The sequence below is a fragment of the Megalops cyprinoides genome, chromosome 2 (assembly GCF_013368585.1).
Source record: "Megalops cyprinoides isolate fMegCyp1 chromosome 2, fMegCyp1.pri, whole genome shotgun sequence".
Classification (NCBI taxonomy): domain Eukaryota; kingdom Metazoa; phylum Chordata; class Actinopteri; order Elopiformes; family Megalopidae; genus Megalops; species Megalops cyprinoides.
This window is the reverse complement of record NC_050584.1, coordinates 18,462,327-18,484,915: the sequence shown is the minus strand read 5'-3', so window position 1 is coordinate 18,484,915 and position 22,589 is coordinate 18,462,327. Positions and strand designations below refer to the sequence as shown.

The window sequence follows — 22,589 nt, the reverse complement described above, 5'->3', positions numbered from 1 at the left end:
TTATTCCTCTTTCTGCAAACAAGTCAAAACATACATACAGCAATTAGTCTGTGGTAAATAATGAAGTAGAAGCTATCACTAACATGTATACATACCTTTAAACCATGGCATAAAATAAAACATATATATAAACATATATACCTTTTAACCAATACGTGCTGTAAAATAAAACGTGTATATATAAGACACGTATATACTGTATGTATTTGAACCAAGACATAAATGTCTCATTTATGTGTAATGGCTGTCTGCATGTACAGTTAGTACAATTTGAAAGTTTAAGCCTCATATTCCATTATGTTCTCCTGTCAGCAATAGTTGACATTGCTATATTGCATAATGACAAAAATTCATGGTCTATCATGTAAGTGTAAAGTGATCAAGGCAGTGCAGAAAGGATAGATCATATGATTTAACCTAAAGTACTTTTTAATTTGTAATTTAGTGTATCTTCACAATAAGAGGACATTATTTTTTCAGCATGTCATGTATTTTACTTTAGAAGAATTTTAAGTACAAATTAATGAATGAAATAGGCCACTTGTTCGTGGACAGTATTCATGATCTTTTAAACAAATACTAATCTAGTTCTGCAAATCAGATGACTGTAATAATAGAAATGTCAAATAAGACACAGTCTATTGTCACTGATATTTGCCTTCCATCCGTGAAAGGCCATGCTTGATCTGAGAGCAAGATGCCCTGCGGGCCTTATTTTCCTACCAGCGAGGTTCTTGGTGTGCCCACAGTGCCCCCTAGTGTACAAGAAGCAGAGTTACAACCTACACACTGATAGGCAAGGTCCTTGCATTACTGAAGCACCCCCCACCCCCCCTTGTTTTCTTTGGAAGCATGTTGCCAAGGTCACATTCGCACTTCGCAGCAGGTTAAATAAAGAGGAACCGCAAAATGTAATTTGTGGCAACATCTGTTTTAGGTTAACCACGGGAAGGCGCACAACTGTTGCCATGTGCTGCATTTTTATTTGGTGAAATCTTAACCCTCACGTGTATCTGTGGCATAGAAAAACACTTCGAAATAAGATGTGTAAGGTTCAGTGCTAGAATTGTGCTTCTCAGCATCGAGTTGGTTTAAATGTCACAGACGCTGTGATTTAGCCTTTCATTGTCTGTTTTCCATTACAGTTATTAAAATAACTCAGTACTGTGGCATGGTCTCATGAGCAAACTGTCTCACTTTGTTCATCTCATCCATGTCTTTGATTTTCTCTAAACAACAGTAACCCACTCTGAGTGCTGTTCTAAATGAATTAATTAGGCTGTAATTGTGTTTCACTGGTCCAGATGTACTTACCCTTAAAACCTGAATTGCTTCAGCCTAATCTGTGTAACTAGATCACTTTTAGGAAATGTAAGCCATATTCGAAGTAAATGAATATTTTAATGGTTCTCTTTTTTCTGTTACCATTAAAGACTATTTAGTCCATTCCTGTTTACTGTTGTTGAAACAGCATGTCCATAAACATTCCTAACTGTGGTCCAACTGATGAGATTTCACAGCTTGTGTGTGTGCGCATGTTAATATTTCAACCAAGTAAAAATTACAGCCTAAGAAACACTGAGTTAACCAGAGATATGACTCTCTGCATATTTAGTTGACATCATAAAAAACACCTGTATCAACAAGAAAACATTGACAAAGTAAACTTTCCGTATTATTTCAACTGATTATTACATTGTATATAGAAATCTGAGGTCTGCAGTCAGTCCATTTTACACAGTGAAAAGAGATGCTACACACAATGTAGTATAGATGTCTCAGAATATAAAACACTCAAGTCAGTGGTGAGACTGGAAGATTATATGCCTGTCTTGTGTTACAGAACCCAAGTACGCTGAGAAGTTGTATTGTTTTAATGTGCCCTGTGGAGGCCCCTGTCAGAATTTTGCATTCAGCTTGACGTAATTCACTCCAGAGAGCACAATGTGGCACTGGCTTGGGTCCAGGTACAGTATGTACAAGCATACTATTCCCAGGACAGAGAGGAATAACACACTGATAGGATAACAGATCTCAGCCCTTTTAGTCCTGAACAAGGAAGGCTTTGAGGGGTTTTGATCAAAATGAGTGTTGGCAGATCTAGGACTGTGAAAGAGTCAGCTAATAAGACATGTTTCAAAGCTCTGTGGTTACTTCCAATTCATGGCCACGTCTTATTTTGTTCTGTCCCACTCTAATGTGAGTAGCTCAAAAAAGACATTGAAAGAAAAGTTAATTTTGTTAATTTGTTAATTTTGTTCTTCCAGATTTGGTCTCTGGTTAACTGAGCTGCTAATGAGTGGCAGCAGCTGTGGTTCAGATGAGTGACTGCAAGAATACTATTTATCAGTGTGTGCATGTGTATGCGTGTGTGTGTGTGTGTGTGTGCGTGCGTGTGCGTGTGTGTGCGTGTGTGTGTGTGTGTGTGCGTGCATGTGCGTGCGTGCATTAATTACGGGAGGTCTTTGTTTTAAATTAAAATCATAATTCTTCATTTCCTGATCAGGGAGGGAGACACTCACACAGATTCCTCATGTTGCTTGTTTATTCAGCATGCTTCTGAACTATCTTCGCATTTCTCCTCATTTCTTCCTAATTAGGTCTTAATGATGTTAAGGAGAATCAGGAATTAACTGTGATGAGCACAGTGTGAATGCTCTTGATCAGAGGAACGAAGCACTTAATTTAGCATGACACACGAGGTCGCATTAATATGACAGCCCAATTAAGCGCTCACTGTGAAGTCAGAGTAATAAACACGTCTCACTAAGCAACTCACATGGTAAAAAAGTCAACCGTAAGTATCGCCACCAACAAATCAGAAACAAATGCATAAATGGGGTGCTGGAACACTTTAACTGCTTTGAAGGTCTTTAAGAAGGACTAGTACATACACTTTGTATAAACATAAGCACTGGTGCACATCATCTCGCTATAAACTGGGGTGTCTGAGTCATGCCTTCTGTAAACCAGGACAGGACAGGAGTCACCATGGCAACCTTTGACTGAACTTCTTACTGGTTGAAAACACATATCCTATTCCTGGTGTAATGCATTTTAAGCGTTATCTGATGGGTGAGTGTGTGTGTGTGTTACTATATGGCATACAGACAGCTAAGGGTAACGCTTTTTCATGTTTATTATTAATAATGTTAGTTCATCTCAGTACTTATGATTTGCATCCCTGTAAAACATTGTTTTGGCTCTTGCACTTATTCAGAATGACATCAAATCCTCTCCATCTTCAAACATGTTCTTTAATTAAACTGTGCTGTTACACATTTATTTATTTATTTTTTACATCACATCACAGTTACAATGTTATTAAATAGCTTCATTAAAGTAGGCTTCTAAAACAGGCCTGGAACCCAACAACTGACAATGCAAAAAAAGCTATTTTTGTTAACAACTTTTTATAGCAATGAAATTACTTCAAATAAACAAGTTTGAATAAGATCTTTCATTCAGATTTTTACAGCAACAACCAGTACACAGCACCTTTGCTGACACCGAGGTCACTTAATGATTACATGAAAGCATCACCAGGAAATAAACATACTGCTAATAAAACAATAATTGCTACTACAATGGGTAATAAAGGGACTTTAAACAATCTTGACCAAAGCAGAATGTCTGGACACAATTTACATGATATTCTATTAATACTTGATAATGTAATGTGTTCTCAGATTTAAATAACTATGGTGTTAAACGTATTTTTGCCTGTTTTAAGTGAACAAGTGAATGAAAAGAGCAGTCTGAGAGTGGTATCAATGTAAATGAAAAGGTCTGCATTCTAATGCCCTTTTCCCTTTTTGCCAAAGCCGAGTGGTAAACACTGCCCTCTGGTGTTATCCATTTTTTGTGCATGTACTTTCTGGGCAGGTTGTTTTTGTGTGGCTTCCAGATCGGGTTTATAAGTATTTGTCCTGTCCTTGTCCTTTTCTCCATCTAGCCACATAATTCAACCCTGTAGAGTTTTGCATCACAAGTTCATGCAAGTGAAAAGAAAGGTTTTGCTGAACATGTGAATTAGCACTTTCATTTCTGCTCTGAATCCATCTCAAACCAGATCCTGGGCTCAAAAGTGTTCATCATGGAGATATTTATGCAAATAAAAATCTCACTAAATCATGACTATTAATGCTGCTCTGTTGTAAGAGATGACAAAGTTTTTAATCAAAAGATACAAAAAAACTCTCTTTGTATTATTGTTCTATGATGTTACACATACACGCATGCGCGCGCGCACACACACACACAAACATCTGTTAAGATTAACACAACTCAGATGAAAACATTGTTTTAATGGGTATAGCTTGAATGTTACTGGAAATTTTATTAGATGCTTTTTGTAACGTTCATCAGGACAAAGCTGGGTTCTGCACAACACAAAGTATCCTTGGAAACGTGTAAACCCAGTCAAGTGTCCCGGAGTATGGCGGCACGATGCCATGACCTCCCTGCTGTTCCGGCGAGAGGTGAAGGCCAGGGTCTGGAGGATGTGACTCTGTGCAGGACATATCTTCTTGTTTGCCTGCATGGGACTCGGGCGCTTCCTCAGTCTGCCCCCCCGCCCCCTTTCTCAAGGCAGACCACGGTGCAGTAAATCTGCCCTGTCAACAAAGCTTCCTCCGTAAATCTCACAGATAAAAACATTTACCACACAGAACCTTGCAGTCAACAGGAGGGACACAGAGAGGACAAAAATCGAAATAGTGCCATTCACGACCCCACAGAAGAAAAGGTCAGAGGATGCTCAGGTGTAGTGGAGACTTATCAATGTGACGCTCACTCTACGTTCAAATCTTACAATGAAGCCACATTTTCAAGGGAGAACACATTTACAAGTAGCGACATTTGTGCGGCCTTAAATCCTACAATAATTTATTATATTACAAAGCTAGCTATATTACATTATGTAGAACACATGATACATAACACCTAAACAGCAACACTGCATTTTAAGTAATAAAATACATATTCCTGGCATCTTGCCACAGGCAGTAAATACTCTGATCTATGACTCTGGATATCTATGTGGATGCTGCTCTCTACAGTAGGTGCTTTTCCAGTCCCTTCAGCCCGTCCGTCGCGAGGGAGAATGTTCCTGGAATCTCTCTCTCTCCCAGGCCACAGCTGTCTGAGCTGGAGACATTACTTTTAAACAATACAATGCTGTCTTTGTGAGGCGAGTCAAGGAGGCCCGTTTTACATCCAACAGGGCACTATGGAACCATTGTCTGTCTGTCTCTCTCTCTCTCTCTCTCCCCTCCTCTGTGAAAAGAAAAAAAAAAAGATACACTGATATTGGAGACATTTCTGTGGAATGCAGCACTCGAACGCACTGCAGTGAGCAAGGTCGACGAAGAGCAAGGCAGGTGGCCGGTTCCGTCTGCTGTCCTTGTTGTTTTTTGAGTAAAGTATTTTGGGGAATGTCTGTGGCACATTAGTATGGAGAGGAGCAGGCCTTTCCTTCCTCACAGGCCCCCTCAGCTGCCCCCCCCCCCCTCCCCCCAGGCTGGCCAGAGGCCCACTCACACATCCATCTCAGGGAGAACACTGCCTCGCTGACTCTCCTCAGCTTACTTCCTCCCTTTCACTGCAGTGAAGCCAGCTCACAAAAAGAAATACTTCACCACTGCAAGGCACCTTCATTTCACTCATGGTCACATGGAAGAATGCTTGCTCAGAACCTGAACTTGCTTGCTGTCATGAGGATGAAGTAAATTCAAGAGTCTTCTGTTTAATGAACTTTGAATATTCTAGAAGTATGCTTTCAAGTTAACCTAGTACTAATCACAAACGAGTAATGAGAATTCAGTACAAATAAGCACCATATAATCATTTAGTGAGAGGACGTCTAACTAATCAGACGGTGCTCCTCTGTGAATAATGTTTTAATTAGTTAGTAGTAGTGCCTGTTTTCTTACTTGTGGAGGTGAGATATGTGAATAAACCTTATTTCCCTGGCTCTGCTAATTAGGTCTTTAAGAATGCAAAATTGTAAAAGACCAGTTAAATCTAAAGGCAGTAACTATCACAGAGACACCACTGGCCATGCGTTATCAACATCCTCTCACCAATTTCACTGCCCTGTTGTTCTAGCGCTCCACAGTCAGGATGCATCTGGCCTTGTTATTATTGTTACAGATATCCTCAGATCTCTGTTTTCCCGGTTCAAAGTCTAATCCAAATATAGTGTAACCTGTTAATAAACTCTAACATTGATAAAAAATTATTTATTTTTCCCAAATAAACATCTTTCCTAAATAAACAGCCTTTCTGTTTTGCAAGGTACAATAGGACCAATTGACACAAGACTGCAAGAAAATTGTGATAGGGAGTTTTTGCAGAAATAGGCACCTAATCCACATGTCGTTTCAGTGAATTACTTTAAGAAAATCAACATTGCAGTTTGTTTGTGTGGTGTATAAAGCATCCGCACATCAAATTCACTCTGATTCAATGACCAGAACACCTGAGAAGGGCATGTCAGACAATATAACCTGCCACTGTTCCCCACAGCAGGAAAGACACAGACACTACCACCACACTTGTGACAGGCACTAGGAGTTTATATAGCAGAGCTGAGATAGTCACCTCAGCAGTGAAGGTGCTGAAATGGCGAAAGGGCTCATTCTCATCCTGGGCGTTTTCAGTTTGGGCCTGTTTATTATTTTGGCCTTGCCGTTTATTTAACTCTCTCCCCTCCCCTGTGTTTTTTCAGCCCTGGCCCTTTTCACAGAGCTGTGCCCTGCTGCACACTGGAGGTCCTCTTACAGAGCTGTTGCGTGCGGTCGGGTTGCCCCACTCTCCATTAAGAGCACGGGAGCTCTTCAGCCACCCGGGCGGAAAGCAGTGCCCGCTATTAGGTTTCTGAATCTTCCCGCAGGTTAATGCCACCTTTGTCGCGCGCTCATTAACTCAGCCGGCAGCAGCGACGCGCGATGCGCGTCACGTTCAAAGTCAGCGGGCACGATCGGGGCAGGGTGCTGACGTGGCTTGCGGGTCTTAGGTCGCACGTCTGCACGTGCGGAATGTGTGAATAAAACCCTGCGATTCCCTTTCTCATTCACTGTCGCCAGGCGCGACGTGATGAGACGCCGGCTTCTGTTCTGATTCATAGATGAAGCTGACATCATTTCTGTGTGCCCTCAATTGGGAACAAATGATTTCTATTTTAGAATGGTAATTCTGCACACAGACTTCAGGTGTTCCCCTGTGACCTCTAAAATAGATAGCCCCCCATTCAACACTGAAGAAATTCAACACAAGCCCTAGATAAGAAAGAAGTGGGTTATTCTTCTACTACAGACTTGACCCCGTTACATTGTTTTCTCATGCCAGGCACCTATGGGAGCTTTTGACCTCTTTTCATTAAAGTAAGACTCCCATAAGAAGTGGTGAAGTTATATATTTTTTTTTAATTATAGCTGGATTCGTTTGAGATATTATCTTTCATGTTTCACCTCTTCGTACATATCATATCTAAACACACTGATAGTTCTTAAAAATGTTTTTCGTGAGACTGGAGTGTTGTTGTAGGTTTCATTTGGCTGTGTTGTCAGTTGGCGAATAGACTACTAGGTCATAGTGTATCATTTAATTATTCAAACCACTTGATGGAATCAACTGACCTATATTCAGCCATGGAGGATAGCGCAGAGGATCTCCGATGACTACTGGAAGGCAGCCCTGACGACTCTGTCACTGAGGGGCTGGGTCGGCCTGAAGTTGTCCCCCAGCATGCCGTCACTGCCCTCCGGGAGGTCAGCCCCTTTGACGTGTGACCTTAGTCTCCGAAATTCCTCTATCTGGAAGTGAGAGGACAAGACACAGTCTCGTTAGCTCATCACATATCTCTGATAGACAGTATTTCCTCAGGTCTCCACAGATGTGCAAGGTCATACAGCATCCATAATATTTATTCATACCTCTGATTAAATTGACAACGAAAACATAATACAGCAGAAAAAATATATATAATGTACCATTTTTCCTGCTGAAAAGATAATGGAAATGTATATCTCAGTCATAATATCATTTTACAAAGCAAAGCTGTATCGCTCCCAAGTTTTGCTGAAAAAAAAAACATGAGGTTCACATTTATTCACACCCCTGCAGTTAGTATTTTGTGAATCCTCCTCTGGTATGGATTACAAGGTGCTTCCTTCTGGCAGAATGGCCCCAGGTTCTTCAGATCTTTAGGTTTTCTTTTGTGAACTGCTTTTTTGAGTCTGAGCCACATGTTTTAGATTGGATGGAGGTCTGGAAATTGAGATGACCAGTTGCAAACATTAATTTTGTGGTCAATTAAATCATTTCTTAAAGCTTTTGATCATTGTCATGCTGGAATGTCCATTTTTTCTCAAGCACCTTTTCCCAGGTAACTGAGTTTTTGACCAAAATGTCCTCGTATGTGGCGTTGTACACTTCTCCCTCTATCTTAAAAAAAAAACCCAGGGCCCATACAGTAGCTTCAAAACCACACCAAATCATAACATAACCCTGCCATATTTTTTCTCAACATATGCATCACTTTTTTTGGTCAGACATTAATCTGATGAGCAAGTCCAGAAAGTTCCGTTTTCATTTCATCTTTCAGTAAGGCATGTTCTGAAGTGTGATACAGGTATAGTTTGGTAAATTCAGGGTGCCTCTTTTTGTGGATTTTATTGAAATAATTACTTAACATTGTGAACAAGTGTGACCCTTGTGTTTTTGAGAATAATATGTATTACTTGTGAACAATCTGAATTTAAACTGTGCAGAGATATTAAGCATACAATGTAACATAACACAATGTTTAAGTCAGAAAAAATGTCCAATGTACACATTCTTCTATACTGTATATATTTGTAGGTATATTTTTTCCATGGCATATTTTCATAACATGTATTTTTGTTCCTGTTTAATCAGGGGTATGAATCATGTGTGAAGTATTAAGACTGTGAATGTGAGCAGTTTAAATAAATTGCATATGGTAACACAGGCAAAGGACTGTGGTATTTATTCCCGGAACCATTGTGAAAAAAAAAAATGTGTTTGCCGTCAGAGTTTACTGTAAACCCACGACACATGGGAGAGCAAGTCGCTAAGAGCTGAGTGTGTACTTGCAGTGAGTATGACTTTAATAGGAAGCAGCAAAGCCCACAAGTCTGCAGATGCCCAGTTTTCTCAAGCAGCCTGCTGCTTCTCTCCTTTACACACTGAGCGCAAATGGAATATTTTCATATTGTCTTTTCTTGACTGCCTTTGGTTTATCTTTCCTATCAGTTATGCCAATGACTGTATGTGATATCCCAAGGTCATCGCTATCAATGTCTGTGACTGTCTTTTCATCCTTGCTTCTGCTTCATGTTGTAATTTGTGACGATGTGGAGATGATGACACAGCACTGCAATTTTATATCAACACATCGGGTTTCAAAAATTATTTGTTGGTTGAAGCCATTTTAAAAAAAAATAAAATGGCATTTGATTTTGTGCATAAAAGGCTATGATGGATAGGGGATTAAAGCTTATTATTGAGACCACACGACAACGATTCCCGAAAGATGAAGCTGTAGAGCTTTGTACGGTCCATAAGAAGAATGGAAATCATTCTTCCTAATTTCCTACACTGGCTCAGTAAAAGAGTTTTACAGCCTCAATAGCAGCGCCGCATGAAACAGTCTCTCTTCCGGTGACAACTCTGCAGAGCAGCACTGCCCAAGGCCATCAGAAAGCCTGATCAGATGGTCAGCTGGGGGTGGCAGATTTATTAATGTGGATACTCACAGTAACCCATCAATAAAAACCACTAGAAGAAGCTATTCACAGTGATACATTTTACAGGCCGCACCTGGACTCCCATTGTTCCCGCATAACAGCTGTGTCAACGGTAATAAAACACTGGAATCACCCCACCAGCCACAAGGACAAGCAAACACCGTCCCCACAGTGACTTTCAAACTGCAAAAACTGCCTACTCACTTACTGTTGCAGTTATGGTCATTTAGCTTTTTTTTGTTTTAATGCGGGTGTTTAGCTTCTTTTCATAACTGTTTGGACTTCTGTGTGGGTGTCAGCTGGGGCAGTGGACAGTAAATTGGTCTGATGACTGCTTCTCTTGTGTACCATCCTGCAATCACACTGTCATGTAACATTCGTTTCCAAAGTGCAAAGCATCCATTTGGTATTTGTCGCATGGCATTCTACATGATTAAAAATTGATTATGATTAAAAGGCTTGTGCTACTTACATTAATTTGAAACGGGGCCTGCAAATGCTTCCTCAAAGCAAACCGCAAAGCCGTGATCTGATTTCTGCCACTTTAGCAATTACCCTAGTTTTTTAATCTTTTGTCCCAAGTGTTTTTCATTGATCACAATCTGAAACTTTTCCAGTGAGACACTTTAAAAAGGGTCGCCGGTTGTTTATTTCATCTGTGACATTTCGGCCTTTCCTGATTCAAAGGGACGGCAGTAACCTTCTCTTGAAAGAGGTGTAATGATCGTGGGCACTTTAAAGAGGGTCCAGCTGATCCGTGGGGGCGCATGTTCGACCGGCAGGCCCTGTGAGTCACGCGACCTGCCAGGGGCTTGAGTCACAGCTCCTACCTGCATCTGTGAGACGGTCAGGGGATAGCGGTAGAGGATCCAGGTGACATTCTCGCTGCAGGGTGGCATGGTGAGGGAGCCTTCGTACACCCAGTAATCCCGCAGGAGGGGGTCTGGGGAAGGGACACACAGGCACGGATCAGAGGCACCCACTCGCCCTCCTGCTCCTGGACACTTCTGCTTTCTTGCAGTCAAACTGTTTCAGGCATTCCTTTCCACAGCTCACAAAGGGCCATTCTTACATCCAGAGGATAGAGAGGTATGGAGGTATGGTCACACCTAAGATTCTGTGAGGGCATTAAACCCAGGGCAAGTGTTTGATTGGACAGCTCATTTATGAACTAGTCTTCTCAGGACCAAAGGCTTGCTGTATGATTGTCATCTCCATTCAAACACTTTTCCTAGGGTTCATTTTCAAAATGCACTGTATGACTATGATGAGTTAGCAACGTATTGCATTTTCTCTGTGAATTTATTTCCATTAGATCCGAATTTGAGTTTAATCTGCACTGATTTTTAGGGGTTTCACAATATCATTCAGCACAAGGTTGTAGCAGAGCCATACAACATGACAAAATAAAGATCATCCCTAGTGGCTGATGAAGTACTTACCAGGGAGCAATGTGTTAGGATTAAAGCAGGGTATTGTTTTAGTCTTCCCCTATTGAGAATAAATAGGAAAAAAGGGTATTCAAGCTCAATTTCAGTTGTTTATCAGAAACAATAGTCTCCCCACTGCCTGGAGATGTTATTGTGAAATACATTGTATGGAAATGCATTGTCATGGTCTCTCAATACCCAAGAGAATGCGTATTACACTAGAAGAATTCAAAGTAACCCGAGGCCTCTAATGACAGCAGACAACTCAGACTTGCAAGTAAAAATTTGGCGAGACCAAAGCCAGGTCTTCCCAGAGAGAAATGACTCAGTGCAACCCAGACATTAGCCTGATTATTATCAAAATCTCAGCGTGAATAATACATACTTTTAAATATCATCATTAATTTTTTTTCAACATTTCATATTCAGTGGTCATCCGCCTGTCCTATGCTGAAACCTTCATGTGGCGTTTGCAGCATATGTGCCGCAGTGCATGTGCATGCAAACTCTGTTAGGGCTCACAGCTTTGACCCGGTCACCCCTTGTCATGCTCCTTCTGTACACATCCAGAGAATTTAATCTCACACGTCTCCCATTGATCATAGATCCAATTCAATTATTGCAGGGGGGATGAATCCCTTTGCTGTTTTTACCGTGGCTCGTTAGGCAAGCTCCCTTGATAAGATTAAACAGAATATCTTGAAGATCTCTAAAATTTTCATCCGGCTGGTTTGTACAGACTAAAGCCTCTTTATGGTTAGGCACTGGTGGCTTTATGGATTTGCAGCAGCGATGGTAGTTGACAGTTTTTCCGGTGCTCTTCTGTTGTCAAGGAAAACTGCTTTTTTTTCTGAAATTAATTGCCTTATGAAAGCCTGTTTTGCCGCCTTATCTCACAATTCAAACACTAAACAGCAGATTCTTTAGTTACTGTGCCATTTCCTATTCAGCCTAGTTCTCACATTCACTTTGTCTATTTGCTGTAACAACAAAGAAAAGTTAAAATGAATCATTCACCTTGTACTGTAAATCCTGAAGGACCTCAGTTACTGCCTTCAGTCCTAGATGTTCCTTCCCTACCTGTAAGAAAATGGGCAGCATATTGAGAATGTTTTCAATCAAGAACATCACAACAAAAAGGGACTTCACAAATAATACTCCACAGTCTGTTTCTCTGTCAAATGTGATATGGACCAGGCCCTTCAAAGAGAATATATAAACAAGGTGATTCTCAAATGCCGGATACCAGAGACTAAAGTCTGCCTTCAGGATCTAATCGAATATCATTTTTGTGATTGTGCTGAAATAAGTTATATGTTCTGTGCGCTGAAGTGAGTTATATGTACTGTAAAACTGATATGGTTTGAATGGTTTGTCTGTATCCATTTCTGGACTGCTATAGATTGTTGCTGGAACATTTGTGTTGCTTTTGATTATGGATTTGAACAGATGCATAGTGCATGGAATGAGTAATCAATCTTCAACAAAAAAAAAAACATTTAAGATCAAATGCAGTTCCATTTGAAAGCAAAAAAACATGAGAAAAAAGTAATTTTCCCAGAATCATTATATTTCATTTTTCATTGTAAATGATTTTTCATCAGCATGCCAGCTCATACTACAAAGATTGAACAGAAAGTGAAGCCATACCTGAACAAATAAAGCTATAATGAGGATCCCATTTCTTTTCCCCAGGGCCTCATCAATACTGCTGAATAGTGTGCTGTTCCAGTGGATGAGATGCAGCTGAAAAAGACCAGGCATTTTATATTCAGCTTACGGCCCAACCATCTCCCAGGAGATGGCTTTCACGGTTTCAATGGAGAAGGAAATCACAGCTGACATTTTGTGGAGAATCTACACAGAGGTTCCACAAAGAAATATTTGAGGAAATGTATTTATTTATGGCAGAGGTGTATCTGCTCACTGAGATGTATGTATGATTTTATCAAATAAGGCACAGCAGACAAACAGGATGGGAGAGATATGGCGGGTACTAGTCTGCAGTAAACATAACATGTTCGCCGTTTGAATTTGTGATGGATAGGATTTGTAACAAATTTTGATTTCCTAGTATGATTGTGGATGTCATCATTAATCATTGCAAAACTTAATTGTGAAAACTTTCTATTTCTATGTCAGGGAACCTGGATCCCAATGTTAAGGAGAAGTAATTGGTAATACGTATAAACAGTAAGTAGAAGTAATCCTCTGACCCTCAGACTGGTTTATTATTGTGGCCTCTTTTGTTAACTTCTTCAAGTCAGCTGTACCCATCCATTAGAAGCTGGAGTTGACAGCTTCAAGTGACTCCATTGTGCATTAGAACTGCTGTTGATGGCAGGTTATTAAAGCCGTTCAAATTTATTTTTAAAAGGCTTTTTCAGACTCACTTTACCCATGCCAACACAAATAACATTTTGGCATGCTCTGTTTCCAAAATAAGTTTGCATATTAGTGAATCTATTAAAAGGGTATTCAAAGGATCAAAGGGCAGTTTAAAAGTCAGTATTTTCTGAGCTGAGGTTTATGTCAGCTTGGTGGAGGTAAGACCAGTCTGGGAACAGGAAGACTATTCTGACTATTCATGCCTTTGTGTTGGTTTGGTTTCAGCCAAAGCCACAAGTATAGTGCTCTCTCCATTCTTCAGCTGGCTTTGCAATGCATTTTTAAGCAAGCAACAGGCTTGCAGTGCAATTGAGACATTGAGAGAGTGCAACATCAGTGCTGCCCCCCTGTCTCAGTCTTAAGTGCCGTGGCGACTCTAGAAATGGTCCAAGACGGGGCCTCACCTCCATGGGAAAAGCCTTGAAGTTGACGGTGTGCTCTGAGCCGCGCTGGTTCTCCCTGCCCCAGTGGAAGCGCACCTCGTGCAGCTCATACTCATGGTCACTGGGAAGAGGGCCTCCAGTGACCACTGGAACCAGAGAAAAGCACCAGGAAGTACTCAAACATTATTTTTGCTCCTTGCATTATACAATAAGATTACTCGGTCATATGATTCCATATAGAATTTTCACCATTTGAGTATGAGACTTGAGCAGAAAGGACAGTCAATGCATGCTATTCTGACTTTTTAAGGTAAAAAACACAAAGCACACACGCAGTTTAGATTTAATAAGTGCAAAATCCAACTGTTAAATAACATAACTGCATTTGTTCGTTTTCGTGGTAATAGGCATGGTAAGGACACAAGGATTCCTTTTAAAGCCCAGATTCTGCCATTAGTTAGAGGACATAATGTTGTTGGATCATTCCATTAGTTTGGCAGAGGACATTCTGTTGTTGGATCTGGGCCTATTTCTCAGAAAGTGCCACTGAAGAGCTGAGTTTAACAGACCTGGCCTTGTATGGCAGGACATAGCATGGGCCTCATGGTAAAACACAACTGTGGCATGTATCTATTGGAAACACACATTCAGAATCTTAGGGACTAAGGACTTTTCCATGATTCTGGGCTCCATCGGCACATGGTTGCTGTAAGTTCAACAGTTCTCATGCACAAAACAATGGATGTCATTTTGAAGCAGTCAAAACAATAAACGTTTAAGTCATTTGAACGCCCACGAGAAAAACCCACACTGGAGAAAAACAAGGTTGGCTTTCCTGATGATGACCTTCACAAGCCTGTCTGTTCTGCTGTTCACACTTGAGGTCACAAAAGCGGCCAGACAAGAGCCAGGGGGTTTTTTATTCCTTGTCATCTTCCTCTCAATGGTCAAGGCTTCATCAAGCCTGAAGAGGTGGGGTTTTTTTCTGATGTCAAATTGTTTACCATTGGAGGTCTTGACCTTACCTGACTTTGATCTTAGCATTATCCGCACGGTGTGTCCATCGTTAATGACCTCACAGTCGCGGCAGACCACGTAGTTTGGCGAGAGTCGCACCTCCAGGAGCCTGGGGTCATAGCGGGCCTCCCTGGAGTTCAAGTTTATAGGAGACTGGTACTCTCCATTGGCCTCGGGGAACAGCAGGCCCCATTCCACACCTGGAATACAAATGTTCCACTCAAAGGGTATCGAACTGAACCACACGGCAAACAGTTCTTTCTTAAAAGGTCTACAGTCAGATGTTTCCAGGACTGAAACTAAAGGGCTTGAAAGTTTCTCATCATGTAGTATCTGTGATATTTTCTGTCAAATAAATGTAATCACACTTCATCAAAGCACAATCATTGCCTCTTGAGGGCTTCACAGATACAGTAACAGAGCACAGTCACTGCCATGTGTGTTAACCTAGTCATCTCACACTGTCCCAGAAACACAGAGCACAGTACTCAGAATTGTACTTATTTCCCATGTATAATGTATGACTTCCTAAATGCTCTTTTCCCAGCAAAGAAATAAACAGTTTAGGGAACCCAACATCCAAACTATGAATATTTGTATATCATTTAATAAGGTCTCTTCCAAGCCTCAGTCTGTTGGCTGGAGGGAGAGACCTAATAAGGTAAAAAAAAAAAAGCCAGCTTTTACTTATAGCCTGAGAGGAAGTCCACGAAAGCATGTGGTGAGAAACCAGGTTATAGAGAATTTTCATCATTTCCTTTGTGCTAGTTAAAGTAGCCAGGCCTCCTGTTGCTAACCTAATTTAAAGCCCCTTTGCACAAGTCCTGCAATACAGCTACTGCTTTGACAGAGCATATATGAAAGGAAAAGTGTTTACTCATCTACATGAAACAAAAAATGCTATTGATTTTGTTTGTGTCATATCCACATAGTCCCACATGACACCAATTTAAAAGTTATTGCCATGTTCTTTGCATGGTAACAAAGCAGTCAGCAGTAAACTTCCTCTGATGGTACTGGAGTGTAAACATTCAGGATTTCAGTGTGTCCTTCCTGGCCCTTCATCTTTCAGGGGAAGAGGCCTGCACAAATAGGGTAAGCCTAACCAGGCCATTTGAGGCTGTAGCCTACAATTTTGCTTGTTTGCTTGTTGCTGCTGAATTGAGATAGTGTATGCATTGACCCTGAAAGTCTCACCTTTATATAAACAGGTGTTTTGTTTGTTAGCACAGCATTAAACCTGTTAGTGTTGTTTTCATGACCTTGATGTTGAACCAGTTCTCAAAGGGAAAAGAAGAGTAATTTATCTCATTAAGAGGTTTTCCTGTTTCTTTTTAAATTGATAAGCATCTCATTGTGAACAGCTTGTTTAGAAATCTTCAGCAGTATAGGTACATTTCAACACCCTAATTAATATAATGTGAAATGTAAATGTCCAGAACTGTTTATATGCATTTATGTTTATTATATTCTTTTCTCAACAACCTTTGTGACAGTGATAAAAAGGACATTTGGATACATCTGTATACCCACCTTAGGTTTATCAGTGGCCTGATGTTCTGCAAGCTCAGGAAAAACCCAAGTGTATTTTATGATGTGTGAGCGTGCTCACTCATAAATGCTTTTAAATATTACATTAATCAGAAAATGTCACAAAATGAATAAATGGGACCACAATGGTATAGATATATAGATCAATGTTGCTGTCTTTGTATGGCCACGCATACATACTACAATATCTTACTTAGAAATTGTACCCCATCACTAGTAACACATTTTTTATGCATGAGTAGGATATATGCATGATTTTTTTGTTTGAGTAATTATTTAGACTTCCTGTTCATGTGTATGGAATTTAGGGTGGGCTGATATGTGTTTGATATGGGCTAACTGCTAGTACAAGTTCATGTTCTGTTACTTTTTCTTAATATGAAACTCTGTTTTGTTCCATGGGACCATGGCATGGCCTTTATTGCCAGACATGGTTGGCTCAGCCCATCCCTACCTTTCCAATGTGCATCCTATGATAGGGACCAGGTGTCAGGTGTAAACCTATAACTAGGGCAAGTATCACTGCATTCTGTCCACAGATGTGCCACTCCGTGAATGCAAGGGTTCATTCTTCTACAATAGTAGAGTTACTGCAAATAGTGCAAATACTGTGGCAAAAACAAATGCTTAATACTAAGAAAAAACTACACAAACACCGCGACTCGGAAGTCATACAATATTGTTTGCTCATTTCTTTACCTTCCACTTGTGTTTTTTTTTTTTTTTTTGGGGGGGGGGGGGGGGGTCAACTTTGTATGTTTTCATGTTCTTGCCAAGGAAAAAGTGTGAGAGCCTCCCCTCTTGTGACAGCAGGGGGCGCTCATATTCGTTATTGCAAAGAACGTGCTGAGACGAGGCATGGTACACTGTTAAATTGTTTCATCTTTTTCTTTCTGTTCACTTCTCATTGATAGCGAATGGGAATTGAAAAACAGAACTGAATTAGATTTGCCACTTTTCTGTTTTTTTTATATACTATACTTCTCCTTGCGCTTTGTTACATTTCTGGTTGTTGCATTTCAGACTGTCAGTGAACAGTAAAAGTTCTCTCAGAAGTATTAGCTGCCAACAAACAAATTGTCATGGCATAAGGTCTGTAGTGGAACAATCCACACATTGACTTGACCATGTCATCAAGAAAATCAGGGTCATTTAGAAGGTCCCCAGGAAAAATTCTTATTAAGCATTCATTCATTTTACTTGAACAGAGCTTTGTGTTAATGAGCAGGTAATGATGGAAAGACAGGTCACCAAGAGGAGGAAAAACATCTCCAGGAGAAATTAGTAAATTCAGTGAACTTTAACTCTGCTCACTGGAACATACAGACATTCATCTTTGTGATGTCTTGTTATTGCCCGCACAAACACACCCTTGTCCTTGCAGATCTATAATTTAGAATGTCAGTACACACCAGTGTGAACTGTGTAAAGAATATTTTTTTGTTGGTAGCGTTGAAGTTGTAAAAGAGCAAAAGAGAGCTCTGAACAGTATGGTTACACATTCTCTCCTTTGTGATTTATGTCTCCTGTGGTAACTCCTGTATGTGGGTCACTTTCACTGGATTTCTGAAGGACATTTATGGCATCCCCGGGTAACCACAGTGGATGTAATCAATTAAAAAAAAATTAAACTCATGTCATTAACTTATGATCCCAGTCACTGCTTAATAACAAGTCACTGATTAATAACAAAATTTACACTTTACTTTGAAGTTAATACAAGATACAAGGAAAGCTTTGTAGTAGAAGAAATTGATCTGATCTGATGCGAAGGGCAAAAAAAAGCCATCTGAATATAACAGATCCTAGATGCGATGCCAAGATTCCTGAACAGATTATGTTATGTGAGAGACAAAGCAGGGTAACCAACTGTGAACTTTACAGATTAAAAAAATCACTTCTTTCAGTTAACCAGATGGCCTTGCCTCTCCTATACAGTTGTTTGTCTTTTTCAATTAAGATCAAATTAGTGAACATAGTCATGAATTTCATACGTAAAGTCAAAAATAAAAACTGCATATTGCTGTACTGTTTAAGTGATTTTCCTCACTCTTTTCAACCATGCTGTTGTAGAGCTAAACGTCATAATTCACAGACTGTCCATTGAATATCAGGGCTGTGTCTATTGAAACCACATGCTCCTCATGGCCGGAGGCACCATTTAACTAGCATCCCACTGGAAATATTAAAATATTTGAAATGCAAAATACACAGCCAAGCCCAACTACGTAATTCAGTTGAAGACAATATGAAGGGCCTTGGCTAGAATTTCTCTAGTTACTTGCCATGGTAAAAAAGAGAAATTTTACATTCACTGTTACCCTCTTCATATTCTAAACCACCCTTCTTATAATAGTAAAAAAGGGGAGATTGATATATTTCATTCAAGTAAAATTCTTACCTTCTTCATATCCCCATTCTAAATCAGCCTTCTCTGGATAGTAATCAGACTCTTCAATCATGTTGTCAGCCATCAGGGTGGATGCTTGCGAGCGTCCTTTAAAAAAAAAACAAGCACAAAACTTTGTTTCCTTTCTTCCTTTTGTACTTATCAAAAGTTCAAAAGAGAACTGCTGGCTGATGGCGATAGCAGGCACACTTCTCTGACTCCTCTCCTGGCGCTTGTGCAGGTCACCTGTTGATGTATGACGTATTTAATCTTCAGGGAGAGTCTTGTAGAACCCACAATGCTGTTGTTTCTTTTGTTTTTTTTTTTTAAGAGAAAGAAGAGGAATTCTGAGAAGCTGGTAATCTGACAGACTGACTGCTTTCTCTCTCTTTCTTTCTTTTCTCTCTCTCCCTCCTTCTGTTGGTCTCCTTCTCTCTGTCAGTACAGTTGTACAGAAACTGCGGCGTAGTACCACCCTGGAGAGAGTACAGTACAATAGATCAAGCTGTAAACCTGTGTGCACTGTTTAAATCTCTCACTGAGGAAGTAGCTCACAGTCTGCCACCACAGGCTGCAGGGGAGAAGTGCTCCGATTGGCTGGGTGAGGCGTCTACTCCTCTTCAAACAGCAGCTGCTTAAAATATCTCTGCAACTTATTTTACAACTATGTAACAATTGAAAGGGCTACCTGTAGGTAAAGTGTAGACCAGAGCCATTGTAAAGAAATGTTTCTCTTGGCCAAGAGACCAGAATCACTCACACTGAAAGGAAACGTGATGTTTTTAAAAGATACCCTTTGAGGTGGGAACACACAGGAAAAAAAAATACCTCTCTGTTGTGTTATTGTTATCTTTGTGTAATTTTGAAATGGCTTACTGGAAATTAAACATGAGGATACATTCCCAGCCTAATTTTAGGTTGTTGATTACACAAGAGTGCTGTTTAAATTGAGCTTAGAGATTGTTTTTCAGAGTGAAGTGGTTGAAAAACAAGTACATATTAGCTATAATGCAAAAATACCTTAGAAGCACAGCACAAATTATATAAAACATGCAGTCCCTCTCTCAGATATGTGAGTGTTTGTGTTGGTGTATTTGTGTGGTTGGAGGGGTATGTTTTTATTGAATATCACTTTAAAAGATTACTTATAGGTGTCATTAAATGTGACCCTAGTGTCTCTTTGATAAAATTCAGTATTGGCACCAATTTGAATTTGTTCTATGCTCTCTGAGTTTTTAAGCAGAAAGAAAATTATTCAATTCATCCATGAATGATTAGAATGATGTTCTTAAACAGGGGTATGTTTTTACTGATATCTGAATATGAAATGTAATATGTCTCTAAATTGCTTTTATTTACTCAAATTAAATTATATGGAGTACCCTAAGGAAATGGAATGTTTTAAACTGTATATAGAGTAATATTCATGGGATGAATTAAAATATCACAGAATGAAAAAGTAGGCTTCCAGCTATAGACAATTCTTTCCTAAAATTAAACTAGAAAACGTGTTCAGTCAAATAACCTCTGTTAATGTCTTATAAAAATAGTAGATTTTTCCATATAGAAAATTGGATTAAATTAAATTAGATTAAGTCTCTCAATATATGTCCTTTATTTCAATTTTAATCTCACAAATATCACACCAGGCAATGTGTATCAGATGTTCAAATAAATGGGGGTTCATCTGATCATTCGAAGACATTCAGGGGTTGTTCTTTTGTTCACAAGAATGAGCTATTACATGAAACAAACATACTGACTCTCTCTGTTAAACTTGTATGGAGCTGTAAATCTTTCAAAAGGGAGAAATCTTATGTCTGGGTCTCATTGTAGGGTATCATACAAAATACTGTAGTATAGTCTGCCATCTAGTGGAAACAGCAATAGCCCACCATAGTGTAACTCAAAATCATACAGCCAAGCACTGCTACAATAAAATTCAAATTGTTTGCTTCAGTTTTGTATAGTTTGATGGGAACATAACATAAACTATTTTGGATCACGCATAATCACTTAATAATGCTTAAGGGGGTACTTCTATTTCAAGATATGCCAATCTTATGTTACTGTAGTAGTGATTATTATATGTCTGTTGTTCTTGATGGCACAGAATGCATTAACTTACACAATAAACAACCAGACACAGCCAAACAGAAATATGCCAGCTGATGGTTGAAAAAAAAAAACAAGATGTAATACTAACAAGACACCACACAATATGTTTGCCTAATTGTAAATTCAGGTTTTCCACTACATGATTAATTTTTTGTAATGTATATTATTTATCAGATAAACTGCTCTTGTGTTGAAATGACACATGCCATCTATTCGTAATTATCAATGGCTTCTTCAATGAAATCTTATAGACAATATCTAAAGCCAGTGTTTTACAATCAAAACTGATATTGGCCAACAGGGTAGGTACAGTCACTGAATTTCTATTCCTTTCTTCATACACACTTTTTGATGTTTCCTCTCGGTATAATCACCTGCATGTTTTCTCTAAAAAAAAATGACTGCACTTCACAGAGCTAGTGCCTTGCATTTTGAAACTCCCCTTCACTTTTTGCTTCAGAACACTTACTTTAATCCTCTTTTCTTTATACGACCTTGTGTTCCACATTGTATGTATTATAGTATGACACTGTTAATATCACCATGCCTGTACAGACTGATTTTGGAATTCTGCTAAAACACATTTTTAAATCAATGGCACAGGGTTTATGCAAAATTTGAAAAAGTCCCATAGGGTACTATGAAATGCCACAATGACTGAAATCAGCAGCACTGTTTCTACATACTTTTTCTACAAGTGGTGGTCTTCAAGTAAAAAGTATTGCTTTCATTAAATTAGTTGAACAAAGCTGTAATTTTACAACTTTGCATCAATTCTCGTTCTCTTTGAGAACCACATGTTCTGTGTGATTTGCTATATGATGTTAGATTTTATACACACAGGCCTGGAGCAGCTCAGGCCCGGCTGCTTGAGATGGCTGGCCTTGCTAAAAATAGCTCTGCTTCCTTGGCTTGCTTACCTTTTTTCTCTTTCCCTTCACTTGGCATTATCCTCATTCTCTGCAAATCTACTTGAAATGCCTTAGAGGTTGTGTGCAGTGGTGGTGCTTTCAACATAGAAAAAAGAATCGCCGCTTGAACACTGAAATTCTAAACATGAGTTAGCTTTAAATGTAAATTCAAAATAAATAGTTAATTTTTTGGGTGGCTATCGGCTGTAGACTATTTCCCCTTCATCAGCGATGCCATCACTCTTGAAAGACACTGTGGGAGGCAACACTGGCTGTGAGAAATATTCTGCCAGCTAAATGTGCCTTGATTACTGAACTGCCTTACACAGAGACACATTGTTTCAGGAGATTCATGAGGAGTATCTCTTCCTTGTATTCTTTGTGTTCTTACAGCCTCTTAAGACTGCTGGGATTAGTTAACTGCACACTTGTTGGTTTTGAGTAGGAATCCTTGAGAGCGTTTCAATTGGCTGGTGTAAAAGTCAAATTGGAAGATGTAGCAGAATATTCCTAGTTTTAGAAGAATCAACTCCAGGATCATACTTTGTAGAGTTGCATTAGGTAATGTAAGTGTAACAGCATACAGGGCATAGCTATTTGGTTCAATTAAAACTGGGCAAATGGTATGT

General features: G+C 39.6%; 1 protein-coding gene across 1 annotated transcript; it reads right to left on the bottom strand.

Annotated features, from left to right (window-relative positions):
- Positions 1 to 4,152: 4,152 nt before the first annotated feature.
- Positions 4,153 to 19,443, bottom strand: ca8 (carbonic anhydrase VIII). The gene is made up of 9 exons (XM_036521910.1): positions 18,944 to 19,443; positions 15,000 to 15,191; positions 13,996 to 14,120; positions 12,854 to 12,949; positions 12,221 to 12,283; positions 11,216 to 11,264; positions 10,604 to 10,716; positions 7,641 to 7,817; positions 4,153 to 5,277 (listed from the first exon to the last, which is right to left on the bottom strand). The coding sequence occupies exons 1-8, from the start codon at positions 19,014 to 19,016 to the stop codon at positions 7,683 to 7,685; spliced, it is 846 nt and encodes a 281-aa protein (XP_036377803.1). The 5' UTR covers positions 19,017 to 19,443; the 3' UTR covers positions 4,153 to 5,277; positions 7,641 to 7,682.
- Positions 19,444 to 22,589: the final 3,146 nt, after the last annotated feature.

Excerpts from the sequence above, each read along its gene's own strand:
- ca8 (XM_036521910.1), bottom strand. The coding sequence starts at position 19,016 with ATGGCTGACAACATGATTGAAGAGTCTGATTACTATCCAGAGAAGGCT. Across the intron at positions 10,717-11,215 it reads TCCTAACACATTGCTCCCTG|ACCCCCTCCTGCGGGATTAC; the intron begins GTAAGTACTTCA and ends TCCCTTCCCCAG. Across the intron at positions 7,818-10,603 it reads TGACCGTCTCACAGATGCAG|ATAGAGGAATTTCGGAGACT; the intron begins GTAGGAGCTGTG and ends TCTCACTTCCAG.